General features: G+C 39.5%; 1 protein-coding gene across 1 annotated transcript; it reads left to right on the forward strand.

Moving 5' to 3' along the window:
* The first annotated feature begins 2,069 nt into the window (after positions 1–2,069).
* LOC142250366 (polymeric immunoglobulin receptor-like) lies at positions 2,070–17,142 on the forward strand. The gene is made up of 6 exons (XM_075322519.1): positions 2,070–2,137; positions 6,338–6,646; positions 10,718–11,035; positions 12,769–12,876; positions 14,585–14,607; positions 16,654–17,142. The coding sequence occupies exons 1-6, from the start codon at positions 2,080–2,082 to the stop codon at positions 16,780–16,782; spliced, it is 945 nt and encodes a 314-aa protein (XP_075178634.1). The 5' UTR covers positions 2,070–2,079; the 3' UTR covers positions 16,783–17,142.
* The last annotated feature ends 1,062 nt before the right edge of the window (positions 17,143–18,204 follow it).

Genomic DNA, 18,204 nt, shown 5'->3' on the forward strand with positions numbered 1-18,204 from the left:
CCACGGTAAGCAATATTTCAGGCAAAAGAGTGAAAAGAATTATTAGAAGAGTTGTTCAAGAGCAAAGAAACACCTGTGGAGAGCTACAGAAAGATCTGGAATCTGAAGGTACAATTATTTCAAAGAAAGGAATAAGTAATGCACTCCCCCTCCATGTCCTGTATGCACACTCCTGTATGCACACTCACCACACAAGACTCCATCGCTAAACAAAAAGCAGGTTCAAGAGCATTTAAAGTTTGTTCAACAACATTTTGTCAAGTCTGTGAAATACTGTGAGAATATCGTCTGGTCAGAGGAGAGCAAAATTAAATTTTTTGGGTGCCATAAAACACCATGTTTGCAGGCCTTTAACACCATAACAACAGTGAAATTTGGAGGTGGAAACACCATGATGTGGAGCTTTTTTTTCCTGCACACTGCACTGGCAGACTTGGACAAATGTACCTAGACATTCCTGATAAAAATCTACTGTTATCTACCAGGATGATGAAGATGAAACGAGGGTGGACATTTCAGCAACACAATAATCCCAAACACGCAGCCAAGAAAACAATTGATTTCAGAGAAAGAAAATAAAGCTGCTATAATGGCCAAACCGATCGCCAGTTCTTATTCCAAACAGAAAATTTATGGAAGGAACTTAAGCTCAGAGTTCATAGAAGGAGCCCACGGCACCTCCAGGATGTGAAGAGTGTTTGTGTGTAAGAATAGGCCAAAATCACACTTGAGCAATGCAGTCCACTAGTTTCTCCTTCATTTTTTTTTAGTTTCATGTCACTAAATTTATGTACATTTATAGTTTTATTTCTTTGCCTGTGTGGATTGGATGGGTTGTTACTGACATCTGGTGAGAATATAATGTCAATAACACTTTATATATATATAGTTTGGAGGTGGGAACAACATGATGTGGGACTTTTTTTCCCGCATACTGCACTGGCAGACTTCATATGATCGAAGGAAGGATGAATGAACAAATGTACCTAGAGATTCTTGGTAAAAGTCTGCTGCTATCTACCAGGATGATATACAGTACAGACCAAAAGTTTGGACACACCTTCTAATTCAGAGAGTTTTCTTTATTTTTATGACTACCTCTTGAAGCTCATCAAGAGAATGCCAAGAGTGTGCAAAGCAGTAATCAAAGCAAAAGGCGGCTACTTTGAAGAACCTAGAATATAAGACATATTTTCAGTTGTTTCACACTTTTTTGTTAAGTATTTCATTCCACATGTGTTAATTCATAGTTTTGATGCCTTCAGTGTGAATCTACAATTTTCAGAGTCATGAAAATAAAGAAAACTCTTTGAATAAGAAGGTGTGTCCAAACGTTTGGTCTGTACTGTAGATGAAATGAGGGAGGACATTTCAGCAAGACAATGATCCCAAATACGGAGCCAATTAAACGCTCACGTGGTTTCAGAAAGAGAAAATAAAGCTGCTAGAATGGCTGAGCCGATCACTGGAGCTGAATACAATAGAAAATGTATGTAGGTAACTAAAGCTCTGAGTTCAGTGAAGGAGCCGGTTCCTTCAGGTTATGAAGAGTGTTTGTATGTAATAATGGACCAAAATTGCACCAAAGCAATGCAGGCCACTAGTTTCTCTATACAAGAACTGAAAAGACACTTCATCACCACCAAAGGCTTTTGTACAAAGTATAAAATGAATTTCAGGTAGCGTGTTCAATACTTTTTCCCTGTGTCATTTCTCATTATTACATTTCCCTAAATGTATGGACACTTATGGTTTGATTTCTTTCCCTGTGTAGATTTGATGGGTTGTTACCAACATCTGGTGAGAAATTGATGTCAATAGCACCTTTAGATATACATTTACTTAGAAAATTGGTGATGTGTGCAAACCTTAAAACCTTATTTCACCTGCTTATTATATATCTAACAAAAAGTTGTAGCCTATACGCTGTAATAGCAGTAAATGACGTTTAAACGATATACAGGATGGCCACATTAACACATTGACCACATTTTCCATTAGGGGTGTGAGATCTGCAATATAAAGCAGAAGAGAAGAACCGCTGCACAATCTCTCATTTTTCAACGCTCTGATCGCAAAATGGAGCTTTCTGTGAAACTCTCTATATTTTCTCTTCTGGGTTTTCTTCTACATATCGGTAAGAATATATACATCATTTAATTATTCTTATTTATTCTTATTAATAAAGTACTAAAGGATGATTCAATTTAGAAAAGAGATTAAAAGAAAAATAAGGACTGATGTTATTTGTGAATCAAAACACCAAATATGTGTTTGGTTGTAGAAACCTAAAATGCTCAGTTAGAATCAAAAATAGCAAATTTTTTAAAAAACTTTTTTAATGTGTTACCATAGACATAAAAATAAATAAAGTCAATGTTTAATTTCTACGTAATGTATATTTTTAGTATAAATAATATATATTTCCACATTTTATTTTACATCTTTTTTTTCTTACTCTTTTTATGCACTGCGGCCATTTATTTGCTACAGACAATTTACAAAAATTTCTTGAAATTATGTAGTTGTCAGAAAACAGCAAACTGTATATTTTTTTAAATTTACAGAAAATAAACCCCCATCAATTTTATATTATAGTATACTGTACTTTTCATTATATAAAATAAGAAAATTTTATATAATGAAAAGTTTGATATATAATACTCAATGTGAAGTAAGAAAATAGAAAAACATTAACTTATTGCGTTCTGAAGCAATTTTTGGACAGCAAAACCTGATAATAAAAGTGTGAAGTAATTTTTTTTAAGTTAAAAGAAAAAATAAAACCAGAGATTTATGATGTATACATTTAATTTGTATTAATTATTAATAAGAAGAAAACATGTACAGTGAAATCCGATAATATTTTCTTTGTCTTATGCTGCTAAATGAATGTACTGAGAATGTATATCAAATGTTATTTACTAAGTTCCATTATTTATGAATGTTTACAAATATGTTTTTATTTTTTAATGTTTTAATTATATTGATTTATTTCTATAACTTTTTTAACTTCGTTATGATTGTTACTTTTAATACTGACTTTATGTTTTAGTATAACATGTACATACAGGCTGATACATGACCATAATACAGTGCCCACAAGTAGTATTCAACCCCCTGCAGATTTAGAAGGTTTACACATTTGGAATTAACTTGGCATTGTGACATTTGGACTGTAGATCAGCCTGGAAGTGTGAAATGCACTGCAGCAAAAAAGAATGTTATTTTTTTTTTTTTTTTTTTTTTAAATTGTGAAAAGTTTATTCAGAGGGTCATTTATTATTCAACCCCTCAAACCACAAGAATTCTGTTTGGTTCCCCTAAAGTATTAAGAAGTATTTCAGGCACAAAGAACAATGAGCTTTACATGTTTGGATTAATTATCTCTTTTTCCAGCCTTTTATGACTAATTAAGACCCTCCCCAAACTTGTGAACAGCACTCATACTTGGTCAACATGGGAAAGACAAAGGAGCATTCCAAGGCCATCAGAGACAAGATCGTGGAGGGTCACAAGGCTGGCAAGGGGTACAAAACCCTTTCCAAGGAGTTGGGCCTACCTGTCTCCACTGTTGGAAGCATCATCCGGAAGTGGAAAGCTTATGGAACTACTGTTAGCCTTCCACGGCCTGGACAGCCTTTGAAAGTTTCCACCCGTGCCAAGGCCAGGCTTGTCCGAAGAGTCAAGGCTAACCCAAGGACAACAAGGAAGGAGCTCCGGGAAGATCTCATGGCAGTGGGGACATTGGTTTCAGTCAATACCATAAATAACGTACTCTACCGCAATGGTCTCCGTTCCAGACGAGCCAGTAAGGTACCTTTACTTTCAAAGCATCATGTCAAGGCTCATCTACAGTTTGCTCATGATCACTTGGAGGACTCTGAGACAGACTGGTTCAAGGTTCTCTGGTCTGATGAGACCAAGATCGAGATCTTTGGTGCCAACCACACACGTGACGTTTGGAGACTGGATGGCACTGCATACGACCCCAAGAATACCATCCCTACAGTCAAGCATGGTGGTGGCAGCATCATGCTGTGGGGCTGTTTCTCAGCCAAGGTGCCTGGCCATCTGGTCCGCATCCATGGGAAGATGGATAGCACGGCCTACCTGGAGATTTTGGCCAAGAACCTCCGCTCCTCCATCAAGGATCTTAAGATGGGTTGTCATTTCATCTTCCAACAAGACAACGACCCAAAGCACACAGCCAAGAAAACCAAGGCCTGGTTCAAGAGGGAAAAAATCAAGGTGTTGCAGTGGCCTAGTCAGTCTCCTGACCTTAACCCAATTGAAAACTTGTGGAAGGAGCTCAAGATTAAAGTCCACATGAGACACCCAAAGAACCTAGATAACTTGGAAAAGATCTGCAGGAAGGAGTGGGCCAAGATAACTCCAGAGACCTGTGCCGGCCTGATCAGGTCTTATAAAAGACGATTATTAGCTGTAATTGTAAACAAGGGTTATTCCACAAAATATTAAACCTAGGGGTTGAATAATAATTGACCCACACTTTTATGTTGAAAATGTATTAAAATTTAACTGAGCAACATAACTTGTTGGTTTGTAAGATTTATGCATCTGTTAATAAATCCTGCTCTTGTTTGAAGTTTGCAGGCTCTAACTTATTTGGATCTTATCAAACCTGCTAAATCTGCAGGGGGTTGAATACTACTTGTAGGCACTGTATAATATTGTGATATACAGCACTGTGCAAAAAGTTTTAGGAGGCTGTGTAAAATAATGCTGCAAAGTAAGAAGCTTTCAAAATTAGAATTGTTAGTTTATTTTTAGCATTTTAAAAAATGCAAAGTGAGTGAAGAAAAAAGAAATCTATATCTAATGTCTAGTTGGAGCAACCGCCCTCTTCCTTTAAACACTTAACAACGGAGCCAGTTTTTACTTGAAGAGGCCAAATTTTTCAAATCAGACTAGTGTCACTTCATGTTATCATTACTCTGAAATGCTTCATGTCATGATTCTGAAATAGGTTTTTTTTCATTACATATTGTACCTTATGCTAGTGGTAAATTTAGGTCATTATGATTTGAGTTTATTTAAAAAAAAAGTTTGAAATTTGATGAAAAGTTTTAAATTTTTCAAATTTTGAATTTTTATGCCCTTTTAACAGACAGTCAAACCCTAAATGTAATTAATAAGTGATAATTTCCACATGTTTACATCATTTTTTAAATTTTTTTTAAAGATTTTTTGTTAATAGAAACATGAAAGGATTAAACGTTTAGCATCAGTTTTTCATTTCTCCAACAAAATTTACAAAACCTATTTTCTTTGGGGCCTATATGACAGAAAATGCACAAAAGTGACCCACTTTTAAAAACTGCACCCAAAAAGGTATTGAAAACCACATTTAGGAAATTTGTTAAACCCTGAAGTGCTTCACAAGAATTGAAACAAAGTGGGAATTTTTTTTTTATAAAGTTATAGTTATTTTAAACAAAAATATTGTTGTAACCTCAAATTTTTCATTTTAACAAGGGTTACAGGAGACATTAGATCTTATAATTTGTTGTGCAAGTTATACTGCATAGGACAATAATCCATGTGAGGTCAGAAACCTCTGGGCCCAGAAATTAAAGAGAGATATTTTAATTTTGGAAAGCAAGGCTGGAATAGATTGCGAATACTACATTGCATTTTCCGAGCTCCAAAGGTGCTTATACTGTAATCCCCCCCACAATTGACTTGTAGAAACAAACACTGTTCTAGAGCATGAAGAGAAATTCCAGGCAAAAAAATGTAAATTGGATTTTACTCAGTCCCATGGAGGTTTACATCTCTTATAATGACCTGAAAGCCACCAATTCAAAGATATAATGTCAAATGGAGAAGGAGAACTGGGTATTCTGTGCTGTTTGTAAGGATCCAGATGAAGAATACAGAAGACAGATTAACGTGATTTATTTTCAACGTGTTTTGCCATCAATGTAAAAGTAGTGGACAACCCCTTTAAGGTTTTTTAACCTATTGTTGGAGATATTCAGTTCAGCAAAATGGCATATTGCTGTGTGATTTACAAAAAATCTATATTCTTGTGAATATGAATTTTTGTAAGGTTCAAGTAGAATTCAATTCCACTCAGATAATATCACTCATTTCTATTAGAGACTAATAGTTACATTTGACCAACACAAACAAGTATTTTGAAGTAGAAGATCACGGGCATTTATTGCAGTTATCATTTCTTTCATCCATAATTTATGGACAAATTGAAACTAAAAATTGGAAATCTAGAAGATAAATATTTTACTTTCACCATTATCCCATGATATAGAGTTATAGAAATAATTGTTTTCCATTTTCTTTACTACAACAGCTAGCCAACAAAATCCAACAGGGAAAAGCCCGCAAATCCTGAAAGCCGGACCTGGAAAATCTGTGACCATAAAATGCCCTATGGAGCCTGACACGAGCCAGTTCACACTACTCTGGACATTTGGCTATGAACGTGAAAACATTGCTCAACACCAGCGTTACAAAAATAGAATGGATCTTAATGTGGAAATGACTATTAATCACCTGACAGAGGAAGACGCAGGAACCTACTTCTGCCATTTGAAAAGTGGTTCAAAAGTAGTAGAAACAGGAGTAGTACTGGAAGTGACCCCAACACCAGATCTTACAGGTATTATATAGTTATAAGGCATGCTCAGATGAAAGCTGTACAATGTGTATGAACCATAATTGTTCAATGCCCTCTCCAGGAGCCAACGCAATGTGCTTCCTCTATACACCGTATGGAATTCTAGAAGTAATGCTTCTAGGAGAGGATGACACGAAAGTCCGAAATCTCATGGAAGTTGCAATATTTAATTTTATGCAGCGTGAAATCGGAGGCTTGGGTTTATAATAGGTCAATAAAATGGTCACTATGATCCCCACAGCACTGGCAATCACAATGATACACATAACAGTCCCATTTGCAGTGAGACATAAAACAATAGTAGTAAAACAATAGTGTATGCCTCAGTTCCTGTTGCAGTCCCACAAATAGTAAACCCCTTTAACATCCTGTGAAAGATGTTGATGAAAAACTAAAATTTCTTTTCAGCTGCGATTGAGGTATTTTTAGAATATACACTTTTCTGATGCACATTGACAGTACCTCTCATTCAAATTAGCAGTTTTCCTTTGAGAAATGGGTGCAGTTGGGAGAGAAGGACGTCCTACTGAAACTACCACCTTATGAAACCTTAAAGCTTGTCCAAATCCTGATGAAACAAATAATACCTCTGCACTAAGTAAATAAATAGTAGTAATATACAGTATGTAAAAACTTAGGGTGCTAAGTTGACATTTTTTTTAATGAAAAAAGCATAAAATCCATCCCACCACACCTGTACATGTTACACTTATACTAACATGTATGCTGGGCTATATGTTTGTGTTTAAAACAAATTAACAATTATCCACTACTATACTATGTATATAGGAGAAGAAAAAAGAAAAATCAGCTCACCCAGGTCTATGGAGACTCCAATGGGAGACAGGTGCAAGGATAGAGGCCGGCCACGCCAGCAGATTCCACACAAAGCAAAAATATCCAGCATCCACGTCCAGGTGAAATATAAAAGTTGTATCTTTATTCAGAATCCATTAAAAACATAGGGTGATGAACATCACATCCCCAACAAATATAAAAGTCCTCTTGGACCCCTCATACAGATTTCCATCTGTATGAGGGGTCCAAGAGGACTTTTATATTTGTTGGGGATGTGATGTTCATCACCCTATGTTTTTAATGGATTCTGAATAAAGATACAACTTTTATATTTCACCTGGACGTGGATGCTGGATATTTTTGCTTTGTGTATACTATGTATATGTATATTATATATATATATATATATATACCGTATATATATATATATATATATATATATATATATATATATATATATATATATATATATATATATATATATATATATAAAGCATTGTTGATGGTAAAAAAAATTGCATGGTTTATTTTTTTACATTTTACCTCCTTCTTGTAAGTAATATCATTTTACAATTAGCACCATATAGTAATTTTGGCCAACATCTTGTTGTAATGCCCCCATGCTGGTTCCCAACTTGTAGTAATGTTACCATCATGGTACTCTCCTTGTAGTAATGTGCTCTTTCTTGTTTTCTTGTTCCCATCCTTGTCTCCATCCTGTAGTACTGTGCCCCATCCTTGCCCCCATCCTACAGTAATGTACCCATCCTTGTCCCCATCCTGTAGTAATGTGCCCATCCTTGTCCCCATCCTGTAATATTGTGCTCATCCTTGTCCTCATCCTGTAGTAATGTGTCCATCCTTATCCCCATTCTGTAGTAATGTGCCTATCCTTGCCCCATCCTCTAGTAATATCCCCATCCTGTAGTAATGTGCCCTTTCCTTGTCCCCTTTTAACAATGTATCCTATTATGCCATTCTTCACATACACATAAAAAAAAAATATTCTTCTCACCTGTCCTCTGTTCCCTTGGTGTCCTCTTTCCTGCTTCTTGAGGCCTGCAGACCCGTGTATTTCTTGATGATCACGGCTGGTGCAGTCAGCACTTTATTGCAGTTGAATGATTTACCAGCACCGTGCAGAGAAGGTCTTTGCACTATACCAGTGGCAGACATTGGCCAATCAGAGGCCAGCAGCTGACATCGATGTATGAGTTCCTCCCTTATTCTTTATTTCCTCCTGAGCAAGTATTGTTTTACCTTTGTGTGTGTGCAGTGAGTTTGAGTTTTGATTTTTCCCTGTCTGCCTATTTGTGTGGGATAAAACCCCTCCTGTCCCGGCCCTCCCCGGGGGTAGGGAAGAGGCAGTATAGACCAAGTGTAACATGTAATACTGTTTGTATAGAGTCGCATGCGAGGGTGCAATGGAACACAGGAGACACAGATTTGATTAGCAGTTCTTGTATTACTTCATACAAGTAAGAGCATAAATCAGGAGAAGGGGTAAATACACAGGGTATGGAGGCAGGAAACAAGGCAAGCCAGAATAAATCTTCAAGCTCAGCAAACGTCTCTTACTTTCCTTGTAGCGTTGATGGCAAAGCTGAATGGTTCCTGTGAAGACACTAGTTCCAGGGATGCAAAGCAGAGGACAGCTGTAAGGTAGTTTAGTCCACAAGGCTTCAGGAGAGCAAGTTACTGACAGGCTGCGGACAGGATTCCGAAGCACTGGTCAATCAGCTGAGGCGGCCTAAGTAGGTAATTACCAGAAAACAGGGCGAGAATGTAGAAGCTGAGGAATCCATGTTGGCTGAAGGCAATGAGTGGGCAGCAGAACAGGAAACAAGATGGAAACAAAACAGATTAAAGCAAAATTGACAGAAAACATGGAGAAAAATCTGGGAACCCAGGAGCTAAGGTTAGGAAGGCAGCCCAAACATCATCACCATTAGATGTATCTTTGGGAATATGGACAGCTAAGGCCACCCTAGCCCTAGGGCCAGTGAAGGTTTCCCTGTTTCAAGTTACCTCATCACACCCCATGACAAGGAGTCACATGTACAATGAATAGATCAGAGGCCAAATATATGCACCTCTGCTCCATTAGCGAGTAGATGGACCTTGAGCAAACAGTAAGTTATTCCCTATTCTATAGGTAAGGGATTACATGTCATGATGGGAAGAATACTCTATTAAGGAAAGTTCTACAGCATACAGTGAAACTCCATGCAAAAATGTTTTAATTGCCAGAATGCCACCAATGCAAAAATGCCCTAATATTCTGTATGTATAAGCAGCTGAAGCCTGAGCTGATCATGGCCATCTGACTAATAAACAAGACCTGCCTGAGTCACTGGACAGACAGTATAAGAATCGCACAACTATATTTGTAGCTTTGATACTTAGGTGGCTTATACGTAATACTGTTCAGTAGTCAAATCCAGCTTCATCTGTGGCCTATTAGCCAATGGAAGCTGTGAAAAGGCATCAATTATGTAAATTCGGTAGATACTGTTGATATGTCACTATGATACATATAATCAAAGGACTGGTGTAGTGCAGACTTAAGACACTTGTTGCTGTTAATCACTGCTATATTAAATTCTGCAAAAAGATGGCGGAATTTCTTAAACCGAACTATGCAATAACAGTCTCGGGCACTTATTTGTCTCTAAAAAGGAATAGAAAAAAAGATTCTTCTCCCCAATTTTGGTCTTATTGGTTCCTTTCCTGGATTCCCTAATTGTAAGCTCTCTGCTTCCATTCTCTTTCTCCATTACTCTGCTGCCAATAATGCAGACCTGCTAGAGATAGGACCAGTGTGCCAACTTCATACCATCAAGCATTCCACTTACTCATCTTTGCCCTCTGCAACTCCTTGTTCCAAAACTGTTCCCAGAATACTTCCTTGGCTATAAGGTGTCTCTTTCTCTGTACTAGACAACCATCGTCTGCATAAACTTAACATATTCCCTTCCACCTATTCTATGTAAGAGGACAGAATTGATTTTCACAGCTCACATCTGCCCTAATAATTGCCACCAAAGGATTCTGCTGCCCTCGCTTTTCATTTCTTCATTGAGTTTGGCCAAGACAAATATGTATTTTGGAGTAGAAGATCACGAATGTTCATTGGAGTTATAAATTCTTTCTTCCAGAAGTTGGAAATTTAGATAATAACATAGTTCACTTTTTCCATTATTAGATGATATTGAGTTAAATACCTTACTGTTTTCATTTTCTTTTCTATAACAGGTGATCTATGCAATGCCACCTGCATAAGCCCACAAATACAGAAAGCTGAAGCTGGAGAATCTGTGACCATAAAATGCCCTATTATTCCTGACACAAGCCGATTCTCACTAGTGTGGACTTTTGGGTATGAGCGTGAAAATCTTTCTCATCATCAACGCTACAAAAATAGAACCAAACTTGGCGAATTAAATATGGAAATAACTATTAGTAACCTGACAAAGGAAGACTCGGGGATTTACTTCTGTCAGTGCGAAAGCATCTCGAAGGCTACAGAATCAGGAGTCGTACTGGAAGTGATCGCAACACCAGATCATGCAGGTACTATAATGTTATAAGAAGAGTTGGTATGAATTGATTGCAGGACCTGGTATATTGGCCATGACAGAAATCTGTGGTCATAAGAGAACTCCCTCCTTCCTCCAAGAATCTGTGGCTCTTCTTTTGATTAGCCGACCTGGAATAATGTCACAGTTGTTGTTAGCTTAAAAGCGATTCTCATGGCTCCCGTCCAGCGAACAAAGATAACTGTTATGGACAATGGCCTTAGTCAGGTGAATCAATTCTTCATCTCTAGTTATACGGAATTCTCAGATGAAAGCTTTACAATAGGTATGGACCATAAGTAGTCAGTGATCCCTGTAGGAATTTTCAGAAAGCTTCACTGGATTGAACGCTAGAAGTTATGCTTCTAGGAAACGATACCACCAAAATCCAAAGTTTCATGGAATGAACCATGATTTAATCTCATGCGGTGTGAAATCAGAGGCATAGATTGATAACAGTACCAATCACAACTACACATATAACATTTACATAGGAAAAAAATGGTAGTAGATACAGTAGCACACAGTCCCAGCTGCAGCGACAGTTATAGTACGCTGTTTAACAGTCGATGACAGGTGTTGATGAAGACCTGATAATTTTTTTCCAGTTGACATGAAGGGTATAGCCACACTTTGCCGATCAGCTGCCCATTGACAGTAGGTCTCACTGAAACTTGAAAGTTCATAAACATTTGCAACGCTGTAGTTTACAGTCCACCACTCCCATTTATCAGCCATTTAAGGCTGGAGGACCACCAGTTGGCCTACAGAGATTAATAGAAATCCCATGCCAACTGTGTATGTATGGCCTGCAGTGAAAACTGACCTGCCTTGCGGCTTTCTGAGCCGCAAGCATGTCAATTCTTTGCTGTGGACTTGCAAGTGTTCTCCGTAGGGAGAACAGAAAAGACCACAGCGCTCTGAACCCTCATCGTGGGCATGAGCAGCTGCGGTGTCCTGCATTCTCCTATGGAGGAGACTCGTGGCCCCAAAGATCAGGACCCGTTGAGTCCAGGACGCAGCGAGTCCTGATCATGGGAATATACCCTTAAAGATGAGGCAATGGTTCATGGGTATGCAAATTAGATTTCCTCCAGAAGGAAGAGAACTGCCTTTGTTGTGCCAACTATTGGAGGTAGCCAGTCTATGAGTCAATGTCTAACCGGGCAGAGGAAATCAAACGCAGTCTGCCTGATTGCAGCTGTGTATGTTTTACTCCAGCCACAGCATTTAAGAGAAAACATGTTATGGGAAGTCTCTGCCTAATTGGAGGCAGGTTTCTGGCAGATTTGCTCTGCCCCAGCCCATTTCATGGGCAGCTCTGTCCCTATTTCTTTGTGTTAGAAAATACCTGTTAGCCTAGAGTATCGGGGCAGGGATAAACCACCACAAATTTGCCACGGACTAGCCAGCCAAGACGTATAGTACCCGGTCGGCCTTTAAGAGTATTTTTTTCCCCTAAAACATACATGGTTGCATTAATGCAGCCATACTCTGATTCATGATGTCCATAGTACGGGCAGCATGAATCTGATAAGAGATTCTGTTTAACAATCGTTGGCAGAAGACAGAATCTGTAACCAAATCATAGTCTTTTTCAAAAGCAAATGACACCTATTGGCAAACAGGTGAGTGGGATTTTTTTGGCCATCATTATTATGGTTGAACATGATGACCCTTTTTTTTTTTTTTCAACCAATATAACGATGTAATCCACTTCTTTATTAGGTGCTGGTGACAATAATCAAAATTGGAATATCTTCAAAATTATCATTGGGCTGGAGACATGTATTATAATTATTCTCCTTGCTGTGCTTATTAAATGCTGTTTCTCAGGTATGTTGCTTTCATTCTGCAGGTCCACCATCATTAGATATATATGGTTACAGTTACGACAGCTTGTGGTCTTTTGCGTATTGCGCCTTCCAAGACTTAATTTCTAACTCTCGTAAGGGAGTCTCCTTTCTAGAGATAGAGTTGTTAGAGCAGTGCTTCATGAGAAAAAGCATGCAAGACAGTTCTCTCCTTGGATGGTAGAAAACTGTCCCTATCTGAATTCCCAGTAGCTATCCTTCAAGTCAATGTCCATCTCTTATAAAGCTTTGAATGATAACTTGGATCTCAACCACCTGTAGATAGAGCTGTTCTGGGACTTGGTTCTCATCCATCTGTAGATAGCGCTGTTCTGGGACTTGGTTCTCATCCATCTGTAGATAGCGCTGTTCTGGGACTTGGTTCTCACCCATCTGTATTTAGAGCTGTTTTGGGACTTGGTTCTCACCCATCTGTAGATAGCACTGTTCTGGGTCATGGTTCTTACCTATCTGTAGATAGCGCTGTTCTGGGACTTGCTCCTCACCTATCTGTAGATAGCACTGTTCTGGGACTTGGTTCTTGCCCATCTTTAGATAGTGCAGTTCTGAATCTTGGTTCTCGCCCATCTGTAGATAGAGCAGTTCTGGGGCTTGGTTCCCACCCATCTGTAGATAGCACATTTCTGGGACTTGGTTCTCACCCATCTGTAGATAGGAAATAAAAAAGGTCTGTGGAGCCTCTGTTAGGAGTCTCGACACAGAAAAAAGCCAGATAGCCCTCCGGGAAGGACCTAGCCAAGAAGTGGCTCTTTTTAGGAGACCACCATCCCAGGGGGCAATACACCTAGGATTTAACTGTGTTAAGCGCCTTCGCTGGCTTCCCACAGTGTTTTCTATGGCTGGTCCAGCCAAGATCAGTGATTGTTTTGTCTTGCATTCTGTAGATAGCACAGTTCTGGGGCTTGGTTCTCACCCATCTGTACACAGAGCTGTTCTGGCACTTGGTTCATATCCATCTGTAGATAGTGCTGTTCTGAGACTTGGTTCTCACCCATCTGTAGATAGCGCAGTTCTGGGTCTTGCTCCTCACCCATCTGTAGATAGCACTGTACTCGGACTTGTTTCTCAAAAGACTGAAAATGGTATAAAGTAATAACAGATGCAATATTCACTTTACCAATCTTCCATCACTGCCACTATATTGGGGCAGAGGTCTCTATATTTCTTTCTCTGAGTGGAAAGGCTTGTGACTACTGCAGTCAATCACTGTCTGTAGCAGTGATCTGTTTACCTCTGAAGCCACTGATTGACTGAAATAGTCAATTGATTAACTGCAATGGTCACATGACTCAGTTTCTGCGCTTCCTGTTCTTTCTGAACCGACATGCAATGAATGCAGCCAAACACTGGCCAAATAGAAGAGGAAATACAGAGACTGGTGGAATCAAAACAGGAGTGATGGGAGAATGGGAGAATGGGAAAGGGGGTAGTATTATTTCTTTCATTATTTTACACTATGCACAGCTTGTTTTTTTTACATTTTAAGTAGCCGGTTAGCCCCTTGAAAAATGTCTTTATTACTTGACTTCCATAACTATGTTCTACGTAATAGTCAACTCTATAAGACCACATTATCCTCATATGACTCCACTGACATTACTTCCCCTGAATGCTAATGAATTATACATTATATTAAAATGATATTAATTATTGTATTTTTCAATTTTTAGGAAACTATTGTCAAGAGAACAAAGTGAGTAAAGTGTGGTTGTCCTCAATCAGTGTATAATATGCCCACTGTCAAGATTCATCTCTATTGACAGCTGAAGCAAGTATAGAACTTATAGACAAGCAACTTGTCCTTTTTTCTCATTGTTCTAATAAAAGAAGTAAATACTAGGCTAGTTGGCACGTGATCACTGGTAGGCAAATTGCATACTTGTGACCAGGTGTGACCACTCGAGCTGATAATAGTGGACAATCAATAGTGTGCATATTGCACACTGTCAGGAAGCAAAGACTTATGCGGGCGTCACACGGTACGATCTATCGTGCGATCGCACGAGCGATCGTACCCGCCCCTGTCGTTTGTGCGTCATGGGCAATTAGTTGCCCGTGGCGCACAAAGTCGTTAAACCGCCGTCACACGTACTTACCTGCTGAGCGACGTCGCTGTGGGCGGCGAACATCCACTTCCTGAAGGGGGTGGGACGTTCAGCGTCACAGCGACATCACACAGCGGCCGGCCAATAGAAGCGGAGACATCCCGCCCACCTCCTTCCTTCCGCATAGCCGACGGGAGCCGCGGGACGCAGGTAAGCTGTGTTCATCATTCCCGGGGTGTCTCACGGAGCGATGTGTGCTGCCCCGGGTACGATGAACAACCGGCGCAAAGAAAAATAAACAACTTTTTAAAAATGAGCGACGTGTCAACGATACATGATTTGTAACCGATTTGCGAACGTTCAGGGTCGCTCAGAGGTGTCACACGAAACGACGTCGCAAACGATGCCGGATGTGCGTCACGAAAACCGTGACCCCGACGACATATCGCACGATAGATAGTCTCGTGTGACGCCCGCATTACAGTAGCATGCACAGCTGTTGCAATATGTATGAAGATGTGAGCGGTAAGAAATGCCGAAGGAATTGTGATTGCCAGAGCACTGTGACCCATTAAATCACCTTCCATTGGGGTGCTGGTAGTTGGTTCATCTATCTGATATGAACGACCTATCCTAATAGTGAACCCCTACATAGAGCTATACCTAAAATTCAGTAAGGCAAGGTTTTATAATTTTTCTAAACTTAGATGGGGAAATGGAGTGCTGCTGTCTGCGAAATCTAAGATAACCACCCAGCCAACATGTAGGACCATGCATTGTTCTGCTGTTCGGGGGATGGAAGTGACCACTGCTCAGAGCAGTTGTTGTCATCTTTTCAGTTCCACTGTCGTTGTAACCAGTATGGACACTTGCAGTGTAAACCAATAGCCACTTTATGGTTAATAAATTGTGATGTTAACGGGAATCTGTCACCAACTTTTTGCCCCTAAATCTGAGGGAGAAACGCTGATTCCAGTCATGTGTCACTTTACAGATTGTTGGAGTTTTTATTATATGCTGCAAATCTATCAGTTCTCTGAATGCTGAGCTCTCTATAACTCCACCCACACCACTGATTGGCAGCTTTATGTGTACATACACTGTGCATAGGCAGAAAGCTACAAATCAGTTGTGGTGCTGGAGTTCTACAAAGCTCATGAATATGGAGGACTACATGGAGCAGATTTACTAGTGCTTTACTGATAATAATCTGCTGATAAAACTGTGATTTTAGTAAAACTACAGCAAGCAAGTGACACTGGTCCGATACTAAGGACCAGGGGGCATACACTGCGAGTGGAAGAAAAGTGATTCCGGCAGCTAAATAGGAAAGGGTTCTTTACAGTTAGAGCAGTCAGACTGTGGAATGTCGACAACAAGAGGTAGTGATGACAGATATTATAACAGCTTTATATCAGGGCTGGATGATTTCCTCACTACACACAACATTGTTGGTTATAAATGACTTAGGGATAAAATGTAGAACTGGTGGAGGAAGGTGGAACTAGATAGACCAGGGTTTTTTTTTCAACCTAAGTAACTAAGTAACTATGTAATATCGCTAGAATTAGGGTCTGTGTTTCTACATGAAACTGCTCTCAGATTAGATAGCAAATACAAGGCGACAAGTGCCCTTTAAATGACGCGATGTGTTGTAAACTTGCTGTCACTTCTCACCTTCTCTTATTTTACAGCTTAAGGAAGAGGTGGAACCTCAAGATCTTTGTTACACTGAGATCTCTACAAACCGAATCAATCAACAACCGAGGACGAAGCGCACAGAGGAGACAATCACATATACAGCTATAAAGCACCGGGAATGAGAAGAAACCTTTTATGACTGCTGGTTGTAGGCCTTCCTGAATGACCACAAGGACCAGGATTTGTGATAGACATGGAAACTCAGATATTAAACTGTATAGCTTTAGACAATAAATGGACCTCCTGGATTTTATGACACACACCAAACCTTATGTAAACCCAATAAGAATCTAAAAGAAACAGGGGCGGACATATTATAGATGCAACCTATGTAGCCCAAGAAGAAAGGTGGTCACTATCGCCTCCGAAGTTGGTAGAGTTGTGCTCTTTGATGATGTATTGGACTGTAAAGTCACCTCTTTGTCAGTCAGGAAGAAATTGATTATGTCCATTTATTAAAGATTTTGTTATCCAATACACAATGAATACCTTTATAGAAACTGTCTCTCTGTCTCCCAGTCCCTGTCTGCCTGTCTCTGTCTGTTTGTCTCTGTCTGTCACTGTCTGTTTGTCTGTCTGCCTTTGTCTGTTTGTCTCTGTCTGTCTCTGTGTTTGTCTGTCTGACTGCATGTCTGTCTCTGTGAGTTTCTCTGTCTGTCTATCTCTATCCATGTGTGCCTTTGTCTGTCTCTATCTCTGTGTCTATTTGTCTTTCTCTCTCTGTGTCTGTCTGTCTCTCTCTATCTCTGTGTCTGTCTGCCTCTCTCTATCTCTATGGCTGTCTGTCTCTCTCTCTATCTGTGTCTGTCTGTCAGTCTCTTTCCCTGCCTGTCTCTTTCCTCATTTGTTTCTTTCCCCATCTGTCTCATTTCAGGTCTGTCTTTGTCTCCATCTGTCTCTGTCTCTTTTGTTGTCTCTGTCTCTTTTCATGTTTTTGTCTCTTTCCCTGTCTCTTTCCGTCTCTGTCCCTTTGACTGTCTGTCTCTTTCCCTGTCGGTCTCTGTCTCTCTGTCTCTTTCCCTGTTTGCTTCTTACTCTGTTTGTGTCGCTCTCTTTCTGTCTCTCCACCGACATCTTATTATCTCACACATAAGATTCTTATACTGTTCCTATAGCAACCAATCACAGCTGCAATTAATAACCTGCAGCTTGCAGCTTTATTGACTTTAATAGAGGCAGTTGTTTTGGAGAGTAACTGTAAAACATAGTCTATGACGTTCCCTGAGTCACATGGGGTGCCTGTGCAAAATTTCGTGATTGTATATGCAACGGTGCAGATTCCTTTAGCGGACATACACACATACATACACACACACACACACACACACACACACACACACACACACACACACATACATACATACACACACACACACACACACACACACACACACACACATACATACACACATACATACATACACACATACATATATACACTCAGCTTTATATATTAGATAGATTTCACCAAAATGTAAGCACCGGAAAGGCTCATCCAAAGGTCCAAACCCACCATCTGATGAGTCACTAACTGTCCATTCGCA

Source organism: Anomaloglossus baeobatrachus, chromosome 9, assembly GCF_048569485.1.
Source record: "Anomaloglossus baeobatrachus isolate aAnoBae1 chromosome 9, aAnoBae1.hap1, whole genome shotgun sequence".
NCBI lineage: Eukaryota > Metazoa > Chordata > Amphibia > Anura > Aromobatidae > Anomaloglossus > Anomaloglossus baeobatrachus.